This window comes from Malania oleifera, chromosome 12, assembly GCF_029873635.1.
Source record: "Malania oleifera isolate guangnan ecotype guangnan chromosome 12, ASM2987363v1, whole genome shotgun sequence".
Lineage (NCBI taxonomy): Eukaryota > Viridiplantae > Streptophyta > Magnoliopsida > Santalales > Ximeniaceae > Malania > Malania oleifera.
The window spans coordinates 66,622,093-66,640,641 of NC_080428.1; the positions used below are offsets into that span (position 1 = coordinate 66,622,093).

General features: G+C 37.4%; 1 protein-coding gene across 1 annotated transcript; it reads right to left on the bottom strand.

The window, feature by feature from the left end:
* Positions 1-4,274: 4,274 nt before the first annotated feature.
* LOC131144100 (protein SHORT ROOT IN SALT MEDIUM 1) lies at positions 4,275-18,306 on the bottom strand. The gene is made up of 22 exons (XM_058092486.1): positions 18,162-18,306; positions 16,396-16,472; positions 15,995-16,198; positions 14,391-14,678; positions 14,129-14,202; positions 12,956-13,660; positions 12,806-12,851; positions 11,939-12,031; positions 11,791-11,846; positions 11,269-11,386; positions 10,488-10,699; positions 10,331-10,394; positions 8,889-9,062; positions 8,240-8,270; positions 6,982-8,162; positions 6,751-6,825; positions 6,503-6,577; positions 6,065-6,415; positions 5,187-5,420; positions 5,056-5,097; positions 4,906-4,968; positions 4,275-4,770 (listed from the first exon to the last, which is right to left on the bottom strand). The coding sequence occupies exons 2-22, from the start codon at positions 16,444-16,446 to the stop codon at positions 4,678-4,680; spliced, it is 4,230 nt and encodes a 1,409-aa protein (XP_057948469.1). The 5' UTR covers positions 16,447-16,472; positions 18,162-18,306; the 3' UTR covers positions 4,275-4,677.
* Between the last annotated feature and the right edge of the window lie 243 nt (positions 18,307-18,549).

An 18,549-nucleotide genomic window follows, 5' to 3' on the forward strand; every position in this document is an offset into this window, starting at 1 on the left:
TCATGACACTAGCTAGCTATCCATCCTGTGTATTATTTTAGTATTGTATAGTTATAGAAGATGTTTTACATGATTACAAAAATTAGTACGATATTTATTGTGAAATTTATGATATGATAAATCATGTTTTACTCAGAGTTTATACAACCAGCTTTTATCAAATATGCATATTATGTATAGTTCATGTTTAAGCACGATAATACTCATGTTGCCACACACTGATATTAGTTTATTTCCCTTACTGAGAGATGTCTCACCCCGGCATTACAAACATTTCAGGAAATCTAGGTAGAAGGGTGGATAGAGCTCCGTAGCAGTAGAGATTGACCGAACTATCCTGTCAGAAAGGTAAGTTGCTGAGTTAGGGTCAGAATGTTTTTTTGGGTTATGACCCTAGAGTACTTTTTAGTCCTTTTGTGGATGATTATACATATATGACAGGTTTAGTAGAATTCTGGTATTGTGTCCAGTGTTGTATGGCATGTATGTAATTTATGTTTTCCACTGCTTAGGTATCAAAGATGTATGACAGGTATATCCTCGACACCCATGGGTCTAACTTGATCATGACTATATCAGTTTAGCAGAATATCAGAGTTATTACGTATGTGGTTATATATATATAGCAGAATATATATATATATATATATATATATATATTTTTATATTTATATATGTATATATGGTAAAATAAGGAGGTCTTTACACTCAACTTATCCTTAAAGAAGGATACAGGATGCATGAAAACAGTTAATTCTATAGCCCAGCCTACTCTGGGAGTAGCCAAGCAAATGACTGTGAAGCTTAGATAGTGGGAAGGTCATGCGAATTTATCAGCGGTGCCATTGGATGACTTTCTAGTCATTCTAGGAATGGAGTTCCAAAGGGGGACGAGGGTAGTGCTGATGCCTTCGGCTGGTTCCCTATGTCTGATGGGAGATCACTCGTATATAGTGCAAGTCGTTGCAATGAAAGGAGACAATGGGAAGTCCCTTTCAGCCATATAACTTAATAAGGGATAGGGTTAGGTTGAGCAGACACATCTAGCCACGGTGGTGGTAGACAAAGAAGTAGGCCAAGATTTGGAGCTTACGACCATCCAAGCGATGTTGGATGAGTACAGGGAGGTGTTGCCAGATAAGCTACATTACAATTTGCTTTCAAGACGGACTGTGAAGCATGAGAACGAGTTGTTGCCAGAAGTGGAACCACCTGCTAAAGGGCCATCTTGGATGGCGCCTCTAGAGATAGTAGAGTTGGGGAAACAACTTGATGAGTTGGAAGCGGGATGTGTTCGCCCTTCCAAAGCACTGTTGGGAGCATCGGTGTTGTTTCAGAGGAAACATGAAGAGCATCTACAAAAGGTGTTCGACAGGCTAAAGGGAAACAATCTGGATGTGAAGAAAAAGAAGTGCTCATTCACTCAGTGGAGCAACAAATTCCTTGGTCATGTGGTTGAACAAGGTCATATCGAGAGGGGTATGGAGAAGGTAAGGATGATTCAAGAACAGGAGATCCCCAAGATAGTGAAGGAGTTGCGTTCCTTTCTTGGCCTTACTAGATATTGCAGGAAGTTCGTTGAGGGGTATTCGCAGAAAATGACTCCAATGATAGGACTACTGGGGAGGTATTGTTGGCTGCACACGCAGGATGATGTGGTTGATTATACCAAAACTTGTCTCCCTTGCCAACAAGACAAGGGGGAGCAGAAGAAGTATGGAACTTTCATGACCGCACCAAAGTACTGTTCGTAAAAGGAGATGACACAATTGTTCCTTGTGACCGTTGTGAAACATTGGGGTGTTCTCCAAGTTATCATTTGTGACCGAGACTTACTGTTCGCTGACAACTTCTTGACATAATTTTTCAGGATATTCAGGTCACATCTTGACATCTCTTCGAGTTATCACCGACAGACAGACGAACATATGAAGAGATTCAGAGAGCTACTAGAAGAGTACTTGCGCCAATTTGTTAACGACAACCATGAGAATGACGTGCAACTACTTGATGTGGCTTTGTTCTGTGGCAATGCCCAAAGGAGCTCAACAACCAACAAGAGCCCTTTTGAACTTGTTACAGGCCAACAGTCGTTATTACCTCACACAGTGGGCAAGTCATACAGAAGAAAGTGTCTCAGGGCATACATCTTCACCAGAGAATGGAGACAGAATGCAGAGTTTTCCCGAGCCTATCTGGAGAAAGCTTCTAAATAGATGAAGAAGTGAGCAGATTAGGGGAAAAGACTACAGTTTCATGTCAGTTGCCTCAAGCCGTTTAACGTCAACAACAATGACCTGAGCAGAAGTCAGTCCAACAAAGCAGAGTTGAAGATAGTGCAACCTGACAGACATGAAGTTGAAGAGATCCTTGAAGACAGAAAGTTCATCCTCAAGGAAGAAGCGGCAGAAGTTCCTAGTGAAGTGGAAATGCCTTGATGACAAAAAAACCAACTAGATTTCGGCAGAAGATATAAAACCATTCATGGACAAAGTTGAAGTGTACCTAACGCCAAAGTCTACGAGGACGTCGACCGCATTAATGGGGGAGAATGTCACTATCTAAGCTTGTTCAGGGTATTATGCTTGCCTGTGACCGCTTGTCTCATGTGCTTGGGATGGGTTTCCATCATGCAAATACTAGTGCAGGGTTATTTTCTACTAGTAGTGTCTTTGTATGTCAAATAAGACAGTATAACTTCTCAGTCACTTCGATGTTTCCTAGTGTTAGAGTGGGAATGACCTAGAAAGCTTTTTAGGAGAGAATGAGTGTTCAACGTGTTTAGCCTACTTGCCTCCCTCGCTAAACAAATGATATCAACGGAGGTGTTGTTAATGAATTGCGTAAATTAAATGTTTACTGCTTACTTGTCACTGCTTTCATGAATGCTTACTATTTCCACTGTCATTTGATTGAATGCTAATGAAAGTGTTTCGTGAATGAATGTTGGTAAACGATAGGCTAACTAGTTAAACAAAAGTGTTTTAAGTAGCACCGCACGACCCTTTCACAACGGCGTGAAAATAGTCGGATCGTGACACAGTGTCAAGTAAAATGAGAGCAGCCTAAACTGTGAAAATAGCATTGAATTGTTAGATTATTTATTTTCTAAGATTCTTCAAGAAAATTGCACAATAGGTTCTTAAATGGATTTCTTGATTGTACTTTTCACAAAGCTAAGCTAATTCTCCAATAAAAAATACAAACACGTACAAAATAAATTATAAAAATATTGAAAATTAAGAGGGAAAAAGGACAAAGATTGATCCACGTAAAATTGAAGTGTCTTAGTTGAACAATGATTATTATATCTCAAATTGATGTAAAGTGAATGTTATTTGATCAATACAATAATCACTAAAAAATTCGCTAAAAGTGATCCTATATACTAGCAACTTCAACCTTCTGATAGACATGAGATCGAGTTAGAAGCTAAATTGTTAAGAGTTAGACTAATCCTCTTACACAATGGAGACCCAAAACTCAATGCAATCAAAGGAAGTTCAAACCTTTAATTAAATTTAGCACACTTTCCATTGAAAAAAATTTGAAAATCTACCAATGAACCAGTAACAATGTTACGAAATTCACTTGTTTCATTGAAAAAGATTTGAAGATCCATAGTGAACCATCGACCATATTGAGAATTTGATTACCATTTTGCACTCTCCATTGAAAAAGTTCTGAAATCCATTAGTGAACATTGACCAAGTTGAGAAATTAGAAAAATTGAGTAGAGGACAAAAGATTATATGCATCCTCATACCCATAATCTTAAACTCCGATCTTCAAGTCGAGTTGATACAAACAGAACATGCCAAACCAAAGCATAATAACAAAATGAGGACACTTATAATTTTTACATATCCCCCCAAACAAAAACTTAAAACGAGCCATTAATTTTTGTAATTTCCTTTTGCTATCCCATTCCCATCACTTGAAGACAAAAAACGTTGTCTAAATAAAACAGAAGGCAACATTCTTTTCATATAAATGACAATCACTTCAGCATCTGATAATAGCACCCATTAATCCAAGTAACTAATGCTACCATCCTTTCACATTTTCTTTTCTTTTAAAGCTCTTTTAGAGCTTCAATGTTCTTTTCCTCGTTAACCAACATCCTTTAAATTGACCATCCACAACTTGTACCATCATTTGCACTACCCATGCGCTAAAGCCTTCAGGCCCATGAGAAAATTAGGGGGCAAAAATGTCTATATACTATAGTTGATCTTTATCTATATTAATCTATAATCAATTACACTTCAAAAAAACATAAAGCCCCCAGCTGATCTTTATTCATATTGATCTATAATCAATTACACACTACAAAATGGCATTGAAATTGAAGCAAAAGCATGCTAGGCAATGTTTAACTGGGAAAACTAAAATCCAATACAGCACATTCAAGAGAACCGAACATGATGGGATGCCCAGTTTCGCCAAAGTCAGCAGTCCCATTTCAACACATTGATTCTCAGGCTGCATTTATATTAACAAATCATGAAAACGAACTCAAGACTGATTTCATACGCAGAAATCAATAACACAAGCTTGCAGTACAATACACACATCTCCATTCCTCTCAAAATCCCCTTAAAAGATTGGTAAACATGAGTGCTGTGCTTAGAATTTCCTTCCAAATGGACCTAGAGAACCCAGAAATCACCCATGTCAAGTCTCAAATGTCATTCTCACCAGCTTATTGTAAAGAATGCGATCATCCCTTCCTGTGTTGCTCTCCAGCAGTGCGCTTTGCACAAGTTCCTAATGGAGGAAATCATTAGTCAATGTGGGCGCTATATGGCCATAGCATATTACAAAGACAACCAAATCTTTTTAAAAACAAAATTTACACCAACAAAGTCAAAAGCAATGAAAATGGAAACAGATTCACCACACCTTGACATCCCTGTGTGAGAGGAATTTGCCCAAATTGTGGATAATCAACCTCATATCTTCAACCTGATAAATCAACATGATGAGTATCCTTCACAACCCTCACTAAGAAAATATAATACCAGCCAAAAAAACCTATATCTAGAACCTTACCCGGATATACCCAACTCGATTACGATCAAAAAACCTGAAAGCCTATTACAAAAAGAAAATAAACTCTTGTAAGTGATAAAACACAGAATACACGTCCACCCCCTTGAGGAATAAAGTTATAAGTAAAACACCTGCAGCGCTTCCTTGTCAACTGGAGTTTGTTTCTTCTCCCCCTCAACCTTGGCTTTATCAGTATTGGCCTTTGAGGCCGGAGATTTATTACTAGTCTTCTCCTCACCAGCATCTCCCAGTCCATTCTTCTCCTCAACAGTCACCTTTTCAGGTTTTGCGTCTCTATTAATCTTCCCTTCTTGATTTTCCTGTAAATTTTCAGAATCTGTTTTGGTCTTCTCATATTTATTTTCCTGTAAAAGAAATTAAAATAAAGAATTCATTAACCAACTCAAGAGAACTAGATGACCAACTAAGACCAATAAGTTTATTCAGTCTATTAATCAAGCTATGATCATCATCATGGTGACTACCTCATACAGTTGAAATGGGAAGATTTTGGGAATCTTAGATTACCAAATACAGCATGCCTAGTGGGTCTCAATCGAATTCAGGAAGCTGTTGAATGTGCAACCAATTGCTCTGACTTGGCCCACACCCATTTGCTTTCAATGGCTAGTATCTGTGTGACCCAGTTTTCCACATAGCAAGCTCCTTAATGGGGCGAGACTGCCACTGGACTTGGTGTGTTGGTAGTCCTTGCTAACTAAAATTTTCTTGGTTGAAATAGCTTTAATAAGAATAAATTATAAAGATGGGCCAGCAGTTGACCTAATAAGCTGAACACCCCACAACAGCTTAAGATTACAATCACAATGAAAAAATTGTGGATTTGCAGGTCAGGCACTTCTAACAATCAGAAACTTTTTTGCAATGGATTTGCAGCACCCTAAAAAATTGCAAAATAACACAAAGTACAAAACTGAAAAAATTGATTGCTCTACAGGAAATGAATGTAACAGGGGAAAAATAGAATTATAAGCAATAAAAGCAATACCTTGTCAGAGGTGTTATGTTCAGGGTCTCCATCCAGCATTTCTTCATCTGCCTCTGGGTCTTCCTCCGGATCTTCCTCCTCTGGATCCTCCTCTGGATCTTCCTCATCATCTGTTTCATCTTCCGGCTTTTCCTTTTCAGCTTCCTCAACAGAATCATCATTCTCCTTCAATTTTTCACCATCTACCTGAGAACCATCTGGAATTTCAGTTTTTGCATTTTCAGTTTCTGCAGGGGCCTCATCAGTCCTCCGACGCTTAGTAGATGACTTTTTTTCATTTTCCTTCTTAGTAGCTTCTTCCCGTTGCCTTTTCCGTTGATTTCTTTTTGTCACAAATTTTAAGCGCAGTTTCTGCTTTAAAAAAAAATCAAACATGTTAACAGGCCCAATAACAGATTTTAGTAATATACGTAGCTGATTAAGTGCCTCAAAACGAACCTGCAGAAATGTTAAAAGACGGCAACCCATTTGGTATTGAAGCATCTCATACAGTGATTCCGCAAATAGGGAAAGCTGGAAGAGAACATATGCAAAAACATCAGAGGAAATCACATGCAAAACATTAGAATGAAACTGTGGGCTCACCACACATTCAGCATCAAATATGAATGTAATAATATTACTTATGTCCAAATGTAAAGACAACAATGAAAATCATAAAAGAGACATGCAAAGAAAAAACGAACCTCAAATGATGATTCCTCAATATCCTTATCAGTATAATCCAAGAGTGAATCCAACGAAAGAGACAGTGAACGCAGCTGTATCATATGATTGCACAAGAAGACCAGAAATAATGACGGGCAAATCAAACAAGCATTTAGTGTATCTTCAATAATAGAATCAAATACACATTCAGTATATATTCAATAAAAATACAGTGCAGTATTATGCCATAAAGATCAGATTTAACATACTTTAGAGTCCTTGCTACATTTTGTCCACAGAAACAACCCAGGGTGCCGAGGAGGTTCTTCTAGCCGCTTCTTCTCTTTGGCCTCCCGTTTGCTCCTAGATTCACCATCCTTGTCTTTCTTCTCTTTCTCGTCCTTCAATTTTTCTTTTTCTTTTGATTTTTCGTTCTTGCCATTGTTGCCATCCTTAGAATCTTTCTGCTTGTCAGCCCCCAATTCCACCTTTTTTCCAGAGCCACTTTTCTCCTCAGCGCCCTTCTCTTCCTTTTTATCTTCTTTGACTACCTTGATTTCTGTTTTACTTGAATTAGAAGCATCATCCAGCTTCCCAGAATCCACTATTTTTGACTTCTTTTTAGGGATCGTCTTCTGCTCTGATTTGTTGGTCTGCCTCACCTGGTTCTCATCATCTACTACTTGTTCTCCAACATTTTCTGCTGCAGGCTGAACAACCATTTTATCATCCTTATCGCCATCTTTTTTGGTGTCAGAAACACCAGCATTAGATTCTGTAGCAGTAACTTTTCTTTTAGGAACCTTCTTTATAATTTTTTTCTTTATAGTTGTTTTCACACTGGAATCTTGTGCTGAGGCTGACTCAGGCTTTAGTTTATCTACAGAACCATCCAACTCCATCTCTATCTTCACCTCAGCTTGCATGTTTTTTTCTCCTTTATCAGTAGCTTTTCCAGCCATCACCTTTTTTGCAACTTTCTTTCTTGTAAAAGTTTTAACACCAGAAGAATGATTAGAAGATTCTTCCTGCTGAGTGAGGATTTCTAATTTTTCTAATTTCACATTCTTCTCCCCGACATCCTTCCCATCCAGTTTATCATTTTGAACATCAGCTGCATTATCCACACCAGCTTTTTTAGAAGCAACCTTCTGCTTGACAATCTTCCTTATAATTTTCTTCTTACCAGTCTTCACACTGCCAACAGTTGGAGCAGCAGCAGTTTCTCCCTGTTCCTTCTTCTCAATATTCTTGCCTTCTTCTCCTGTTACATCCCCATCTTTTTTCTCAGTTTCTTTTTCATTTCCTAACCCCTCTTTGTCGGCAACATTCTTTTTCATTTCGCTGCCATCTTTCACCTTTTTGTTGACATCTACCACCTGTCCAGAATCACTCTTTTTCTCTGATCCGTCTACTCTTTTAACATCGTTTGGGGAAACAATTTCCTTATCTATAAGAAAAATAAAATTAAAGGCATCATTTTGATTGCTAATGATAATTAGACAAAATAAGAAACTGTTCCTTTACCTTTAACAGCTTCTTTCTTCTCCTTAGATTTCTGAAAAAAAACGAAAATGATGTTAGTTAAGGCAATATATAAAACTACGAACCAGACAAGACTGGTGTTTGTTAAGGGGTGGAACACTAGTAACCCTTTCCCAACCTCTATTGTTATTCCTGCTTTAGTTTCTTTATTTTATTACCAGATGTTCACCCATTCACATTAAGAGCAAGCCTAGAGATGTATGGAAGTGAAACAAATAGTTTAACTAAATTAAGCAGGGACAAATCCAACCTGTTGAATGGGTATCCCCCATAAATCATGAGACTTCTACGTTGGAGGTCAAAAGTTCAAATTTTGGGATGGTAGATGGGCTACCTCCATTATGTACTCCACTCAGTGAGCCTCCATGGACCACCAAAATGCCTTTTTGAGTTTTTTTTTTCTTTTTTTTTTTTGGGTGGCCAAAATGCCTTTGTGTTTTTTTTTCATTTTTTTTTTGGGTGGGGGGGGGGGATGCATGTATATAACCAGTATGAATCTTAAATCACTTTAACAATCAAATGGATCAGAAGGCAAAACTGATAAAAGATTTTAGCACGTGCCCATTTACACATGCATCCAAGTCAAAGTCTATGGTCCATCATACTTGTATATTCAAAGAAAGTGGCATACTTCTTTTTTCAAAGAAAGTTGGTGTTGCCTCTCGGCAATAGCCTTCTTCTGCGCAAGCCATTGATCTCGCCAAGCATCCAATGAAGGGAGGCATTCTGATAAATCTGGAACAAACAGAACAGTGACTTCTTTGTGGCTAAAGAACCCATCCTTGCCAACTCTATCATAGTGAATCTGCAGAGACAAAAGACAATTAGCTTCCAGCATCATGAAAAAATAGCAAAAACCAGTCTGTCTCAAAAATTAAAAATTACACCAACACAAGTGCTTGTATAACAAAAATAAGTTTAAACCATTAGAAGAAAAAAAAAATGTGTGGAAATCACAAAGGAGTGTTCTGCACATATAACTTGTAAAGAAATTTCATGAAAAATTTTAAAACCATAATTACTTCATATTTTTTATTACAATAGATAGGAAGCACTGCTTAGAAAAATCACACCAACGGGTTCAATAACACTGCATGGATTGAGTTCAATACACTCTTGAGTATTGGAAAGCAGTAGGCATCAAATGCAGATTGGCACAAGACACATGATATGTAAAAGACTACACAAAGCAGAGTAGCAGACCTGAACCTCGGATTATTGCAAGAATTACAGAAATGTTACTTGTTTTACATTTTTATTTGGTAATCATATTTGGTCAAAACTACAGATGAAAAAGAACATATTTAAACAAGAACAAACATGTGTTGACAGATGAGCTCGAGACATTTCTACAATTTGTGACTGATCATATTTATCCTCCCTCCTGTGCTTTGTTTAGGTAGATTGAGATAATCAAGTAAATGCTGATACATTAAATCGTAAAGCAATTAACTTTTTTAACTGAGAGAAAAAACCCTCAACCCTCATTCGACTTTGTTATAGTATGTGCCTTCCACAGCAATGAATAAATTCCTCCACTTTCTATCAATCTCAGATTTGGTGACAATTAAATCTCTCCACACAGTGGCCATCAACCTCTACACTATCTTACATTGGCTTTGGAACATTTACCTAAAACATGGAATGTTTCCAGTTTGTTAAACAGCAACAGAATTGTAATACAGAACAACCTTGACTAAAAAACAATAATTACCATGCAATGATGCTCTAATTTTAGTATTTTACTAATAAAAATATTTGTTCTATGGAAAAAAACAATATCTCAGACCACTAGATTTGGTGCTTCAAAACAAAAAAGTACCAAGATGTGGAATATCCATACTAATTCCCAGTTCATAAGGATGTTAGCATTTTCTCATAACTATAGTTCGAAATTTTGGATCTTTTTTAATTCATTAATTTTCTTAATTACACTTGCAGACTTATTCAGGCTGATCCAGCATCGGCAGGGAACATAGCAACTAGTTTTCACCATTTCAATTGGATAAAGTACCTGGAACTTAAGAAAAACACTTTACTTAACAAAGATTGATCAGAACAAGTATAAATTACCTCAAGGAAACGATTCCAGTGCCGACAGTTTTGTAAGTCAAGTTGGGCAACATCTTTTGCATATCTAAAGAAAGATAAAATCACTTTAGTCTAGTAGAGGAACATCAATTTCTAAACAAGGGAAGATGGATAATAACAGAAATCATGTACGGCATACCTGAGGACCGTTTGAACCAAAGATGAGTCATCAACTGATGGATCTGCACCATCAACAGTATCCCATGGGCCTCCAATTGCCATGAATGAGTGATCTTTTTTAAGAATGGCAAATCTAAGGATATTACAAATATGAGGCATGCGATCATCAGAGGCTTTTTCAGATGACAGCTCCTCCAGAGCATTCCTGCTAAGTCCACTCATCAGAATCAACTGCACCAGAAAGATAAAGACAGACAAATGAATCCCAAGAAACCCACACATAGTTGCAGTGTCACATTGCAATCTGTAAATGATAAAAGACAATTTAATCCCACACACCCAAGTTGGGCCAAAATAATTGCATTGTATCATTCAACTCAAGCATCCTAATGTTGCAAGTGCAATCACCTTTGAATTCATTTCATCAATAGGCCCCCGGGATAATGGGCAACACAACAAGCAGTACCCAGGAAACCAAGAACAAAGGGTAAGCCAAGAACAAGTTCTCCCAACATGTTATGAGCAATCTTACTAAGTCAAGGTTGCTCACAAAAGGACCAGTCTATTTAAGTTCTATGAGACATGCTAAGGTTTTATTCATCCCCTAGGAGGACATCCCAACAGTTTGGCATGGGATTCCAATGTTGGAGATATCAGGTTTCAAACTTCGGGATGGTACCCTTTTGTGTAGCCGAAGCCCAATGGACCACCCAGTGTGCTAGTAGTAAGGTCTTATTCATATGTAAAAATGAAAAGTAAATAGTTGCTTTTTCACACTTCAATGTCTTGAAATGGCCTACCTTTGCATTCCAGACAGTACGTCCAGGTTCAGATTTTACGGATGTATCAGGCAACAAATTGGCGCATGGCTCTTTCGACTCAGCTACACTCTCTTCTTCAATGAAATCATGCTCAAAGCTGTATCACTCAACATCACGATGAATTATTATAGTTTTCAGCATTTTTTTTTCTTTCAATAAAACAAGGGCGCACTCGTACCCCTTTTCTTTTTTCCATGAAGAGGAAAAGAGCACAAAAAAAGATGGTGACTCACAACTACATCTGCATCATTCAACTGCTATGATATTCCTAAACTTTTCCATACATGCCTTCTCAAAAACTAAACCAGGCACACAGTAATGCATAACAAAAATATTTCTGCATGGCAGTAAAAATTTGACACCAGTAGCAGTGAGGAACACACTTTCTCATCCATTAGGCTTGCCTATTCAATTGAATAAATAATAGCCAATAAAATAATTAAGCAGAGAAAATGAGACCTTAAATGGCAATATAAATAAAAACATACAACAGCAAAATACCTAACAGGAGTATGAATAGAAAGCTTGAGGTCTTCCTTTGGCCAACTCACGACAGCCTGGAAACAATTGGAATGTCATGGATAAATAGACAGTTATCCACTATTTGGGAATTGTCCTGTTCAAATGAAAACTAGTTGAAATGACAGACCTTGGAGAAGTCTGGAGACACAAAAAGCCTGGGATATCGCTTATCAATTGCCAAATAGTCCCTCTCAACATCCACCAAACTAGACGAGTAAACCTGCAAACAAACAATTTCAATTACCGAAACAGTTTAATTCCGTAACCACATTCAATGCAGCAAACAAACATGGCAATGTCCATCGAAATAGTGCAAAACATATGAAAACATTTAACAATAACTACATAAGCATCGATTAATCATTCCTATTCTCTGAACAGCTCCTTTTGTTGTAGTGGCAATGCCATTATGAAAAGTATTATCCTATCATAAACCAAATTTAATAACAAGAAACTGCTTGAGAAGACACTTTTGCAACAGTTCAGATTTCCACAGCAGGAACTCCTCCATTAAATCAGCATCGCAAACTTACTAGAAGCTTGGAAGATATTATATGTGTGCAATAAATAAAGTCATAAGATGAGGACAAATGTTGTGGGGATGAAACAAGAAACAAGATGGTGCGGACCAAAAATGCGAACAGAAAATGAACTGTTAGAGTAAGCACTCAAAAGTCAAAACCAAGGCATTATTATGTGGAATAAAGATGGTCAAAAGACGAGTGAAGACGGAATTGTGATGGGATTGAATGAGAAGACAACGTGGAGTTGGCCAAAATAAGAACCAAGATATCCAAGGAGTAATCACCAAATCCAGAGCACAAAATGGTAACAGGAAGCATCTAACAGCAGAACATCCCAACTCCTAGGACAGCAACAGTAGGGGATAAGATTGATTCCTTCAACTCCAAACAGAAAAGAAGTGCAGATACTGGCGGAGAAAAAAATCATGATAATCATTGACGATTGAGCACTTGCATTTTTCTTTTTTTACCTTGCATACGTAGTCTCTCCTTTTTTCTCTAACAGGTGAATAACGCCTTCAGCATAACAGAACACCGAGTTAGTTTCAGGGCTGCAAGATATACAAGCAGCTATATATACAGAACTAGAGCAGGATGCAAAATTTAGCGTCAAGATCCACCTATGCAAAGCTTCATGACGTGGAGAATCTCGTCGTGAAGTTCTCCCATCTTTTGTCAAAGAGGCACCACGACGATCTCGAGAAATTCGCAGGGGAGTTCTTTCATGCCTAATATCTGGAACAAGTTTGCGCTCACGATCCCTCTCCCTGTCTCGTCGCTCCAATATGCGTTCTCTTTTTTCACGCTCCCTTTCTCGTTCTCGTTCTCGTTCTCGTTCCCGTTCGCGTTCACGTTCACGTTCACGTTCTCGTTCACGTTCGCGTTCACGTTCCCTCTCCCGTTCTCTGTCCTTCTCCCTTTCGCGCAGACGCTCCCTATGCCGCTCCTCCTCCCTTAGCTCAAGCTCTCGAAGATATCCACCCCTATCATCTTTACGCTCATCCATCCTTGAATGACCACCATGAGACAACACACTGCCTTGATAATCTGATTCAAGAGATGCTCCATGCAGCCCTTTCCCTGTGGCATAATCTCTTCCAGGAGGCAGGCTGACACCATAACCAGGATTTGAAGAACTTTGAGCATACGTGAGATCTTCTGCATTTCTGCGAGGAGCTGCCCCTAATATTGATGGAGCATGTTGACCACCATATGAAGAACCACTAAGCATTGATAAGCTGCGAGGATCCGCATCCACTCGACCACCGTAAGACAAAAGATCTTGACGAATGGCAGTACTCCTTGCTGCAAGATAATCAGCTTGTCTGCCAGAAATGTGTTTCTACTCAGTGTAGTAAGATATACAGTAGCATCTAACAAAAGTGGGCACAGATAGAACACAACCATCATTGAGATTGGTTGTATCATCAAATATGCAAGGACGAACAATGCCGTTCATTAAAGGAATATAAGGGAAAAAGAAATATACATATATACATTTACTTGCTCCAGAACACAACCATATCTTTGTCAAACGTTCAACACTTCCCCCCACCCCAACCCCCCGAGCCCCAAATTCCAATTCAGCCTTAGTTTTTTTCTTTTTTAAAAAAACATCCTCAGAATAAAAATGGTAGTCTCTAGAATCCAAATCCCACTCCAATTGTACAATTCTCTAGAAATTTTATCATATTTTTAACTATTAAAAAGTCTATTGATTAAGAAATCCATACAATGCCAAGCTCAATCTATGACTGATTAAAATTGTAACATAAAAATTTGTACAACAATACCTGGAAACCCCATCAACAGAAGCAGGTTGCAGTGATTGGGCTTTAAGCAATTGTTCTTGTCGAAGTAGTGATGCCTGGTCAATGCAATCATACAATACAGGGCTATTAAAGAAGTAGCATGCATAAAAGCACAAAATTATATATATATATATATATATAAAAATATATATGTAGGCAATGAAAAGAAGGGGAATATCACACAGACAATGAAATTACAAATCAATCTTTTAACCAAAATATAAACAGAAAGAAAATAAACCACCTGGTGTTGAGATGAAAAACCAACAGAATCAGCATATCGTCCAGTAGGTTCATTTGGCAAGTCCCTACCCGTATAAGCACTTTGCCGCTCAGCGTATTGTCTCCTTTCAATTGATGAATAATCAGAAATCTTCTCAGGAAATAACTGATCACTTTTATGACCATATCCATGGCTTGATGAGACATAGTCACCAGATGCATACTTAGGAGACTCAGGCATACCCGAGGCATAACCTCCACGGCCTTCCAAAACTGGTGGTCCAGCACCTTTGGCACCCATAGCAGGAATCTGTGCAAAGAAATTTACATCCATATATAACTTCACTATTGACCCAATATATACATCGGGAACCCAAAGTAATAAACAGACAAACATCAAATAGCACGACAAAGAATTGGAAGCACTGGCTGGGTCAGTAAAGAATGCAAATTAAGGCCACCAAGAGCATACATCTAGCAGAGAGGAAGCAAGAAATATTGAATAATAAATAACAATGTCCAATAAGGGACATGCTAAAATATTATATTACTTTATTATATGTATCATGACTTATCAAGAAGGACCTGCTTGGTCTCATCATCAAAAATTATGAAATGAAAATGAGAACTGAAAAACCAAAAACAGAAACTGAAAAATGAAAAATGGTTTTGGTTAATATTTCCAAAATTAAAATAAATTTAAAATCCTAATTGAATGCTACTTCATTTTTGCACTCAAACCAAATAACAATTAAAAATATGATTAAACAATAAAAATGCAAAAGAATTATAAGTAAAATATTATAATAAAAATAAAATTAACTATAACTAGTTTATTTAACTATACATTTTTAAACTCACTTTTAGTGCTCCAAGAACAATTCTACCATACATGATAATGGAAAAATGGGAAAATTGATTTTTTCAATTTTTTTCAATTTTTTCGAGAATGTATAGACATTTTTATTTTGATAATATTTTAACTTCACAGAGTCGTTTAATTTTCTGATTTTACCCACAACAATCAAATAAATTTTGAAGTACTGTACCAACAGATCATAATATCAAGTTTTCAGTTTTTGCAAAAAAGTGGCAATGAAACCAAAAGCTAGCAACATAAACAAATGCGCTGTGAAAACCTGTCTCTTCGCTTCAATGCATAGCAACAGAAACAGAAAACAAAAATGATATAAAACAGCGTTTAATATTTCATCTTATTGCTGTATTAAATCATGAAAAATAGAGATGAGCGTTAAGCAGCAACAATTCTGTTATTGGCTCCTGTATTAGGACTTTCAGACATTGTGGGAGCAATGATCTACAAATTGCAAGAAGGGAAACTAGCCAATACACTTGCAGTGGCATTCACAAAAGGTAACCGTTGCTCTTTCTAAAGTCACACCATATATACAGCAAATAAGACATGAGAACTTGTATAAGGCATCACAATTAAAAGAGAGAGAATAAATAAGATAACTTAAAATTTCAAAGCAATAGAGTGGTTCAAATAAAAATTTGAAAACAATCCCAAAGTAGCTGTGCACTCATTTCTTAAGTTGAGATGATATAAGGCAAGGCAAGAGTTGCATAAAATTCATGCAAAGAAAACAAACGAGCTCTGCTAACCTGTTGGGCACCGCTCAAAGCAGCTGATCCATACACAGAACTGTACTGCCCTCCATAATGAGCTGCAGCAGAAGGATGAGCTCTATATCCACCAATATCTGCTTCCTGAGAACCACCCAACATTGACGAGTGTCGAGAAGCCATGGAAAGTTGAGAACCCCCATCAGGTCCACCAACAGAATTTCCAGAATAAGCAGATCCCAGCTACAAAGATGCAGAAATGCGAAAAAATTAAGCCTCATGGACATTTTCTGTAATATGTTAATAATTGGAAGATTGAACGTAAATGCCAAAACTGATATTGCAATTTCTCCAAATCACTAGTAAAGAGTTTTGTAAAATTCTCAGCAATTATCACAAGTGAAAAGACATAAATCATGACATTATTAATACACACTTACATTTTGTCCATATGCTGACTGCCCATATGCATTGCTCCCTCGAGAATACATGTTTATGACTTACAGAAAGGTAATACCTGCACAGGGACATTGAAATTACCACTACCATAAAAATTTGCATGTACATACATTTTTTGTTGACAAAAGAATATTAGAAGCATCTAATTTGATAAATCATTGAAACTTTAAAGATGCCCAACTCCAACCCACTCCCCATACCAATTTACAAAAATATAAAAGAACATGAAAATAAATAAATATCATTAGCACTTTGCCATTAATTAAAACTTCAATATTGTGTTTCAGATGGATGAAAAATGGCAGCAATAAAGTAACCAGTATATTCCCAGCTACATAATCTTGAAAGGGTGGAATTAGATTTTCACATGCCAATGTTTTAAGTGAAATTTTGCTCTAGATTTTTTAGAGCGTATTTTCTTCCAATAAAATGAAACCAAGCATTGTACATTTACAGCATCCAAAAAATAACCTGCGGTATTAAGTAAATATTCAAGCAAAATGTTTACGATGAGGTCCATGACAAACATGCAGTCCATGAAAACATGCCTGTACAAAAAAGAGTCTAAATTGGCAAATCAATATAGAGCTGCGATCATCACCCCATATTCAATATCTGCTTGCAAGTATTTGTCACAGCTATCGCAAAGGCACAGGCAACAAAGTATCAAAGTTACTCATACCTTGTGCACTCCAGTTAAAATTTCAAAGATGCCTGGGCAATTCCAAATTATGAACCATTCATTTCTTTTTAAATGTGTTATCTTCTTCACATGCATAAGGTTGTAAATTGTAAATTGAAAGTCTACTTAGATTTCAGAAGGAGCAAGGAATATAAGGAGGTTCAAAAAGACTTATATTTTGAGCTTCATCTTTCCCTCATAGGCTCATACTTTCCAAGACCCAAATAAATGCTAATTATACCAGGTAAGATTAAATTAAGAATACATAATGTATTGATTTCATATTATTACTACAAAACCCCATAATGGAATCAAGATGTATTAACCAATAATTTGTTTCCAATCAACATTTGAATCTTGCTCATAAAAAATTTCACCATGCAATCAGACATTGGGTATGCAGTTAATGCCCAATCTAGCCAATATTTCCATCAAAACCCAGATAAATTATGCAAGTAAATGGGTTTGAACTTGAATTCGAAAATGATGCTCAATGCTACAGTTACAACTAAGACAAGATAATTTATTTTAATAAAAAAACTGCATTTGTTGATGAGAATCTCATCTGCTCAAATCACCTAAGATAGGGTTTAGGAGTGGAAATGATATATATGACGTGTAAACCCTCACTAAGAATGAATTTAGGACGGGCAACCTCTATGCAAAAACCGCCTCTAATGAGAATGTTAACACATCCACCCGCCCACCTTATCAATAGCCAAGACATAACATATTGTGGGGAATGAATCCAGACTCAGTTAAGGAAATACACCCAAGCCCCTTCCATGTCGACTCAGGGGGGAGGGGGGGAGGGGCGAAAGTCAACATGCTCCATCCAGAACCAAAAATCTGCAATCAACTTTAATGCGCAATCAAAAATTATCAAATTCAACATGCACTCACAGTTCCAAGGGGATTGAATACCAATAAATCAGAGAACGCTTAAGCAAAAGAACGAGGCTAAGTAGTTTTCACATATGAACCGCAAAAAGAAACCACTAAACCCTAACCGGACACCATAGAGAGAGAGAGAGAGAGAGAGAGAGAAAGAGAGGGAGGACGCACAGGTTAATCGGAGAAGAAAGAAAGGAGATGATGACGGCTGGGCTTCTTCGACGGGCGAATTGCACACCGTGGCGGTGTTGAGGAGATCCAACCCCTACCCAGCTGCCTGTCCTTCGAAGAGGAGATGAGGAACCAAAAATGAAATGAGTACGCTCCACTCACCCTGGCTATATAGGAGAGGATGTGAATGTCATTCTGTTATATGTTAGGGTTATGCGTGGTCAACGAAAAACTCAGTACATCCCTTAAACCCTAACCGCCCGGGTTACCCAAATCCGCCCTCGACCGAGTCTGGCCGGACTTACTCTCTTCCTTTTTTTTTAGCAATTAGATGAATTTTAGAATTGGGTTTAATTCAATTTATCCAATTTTATTTATTTTACTAACG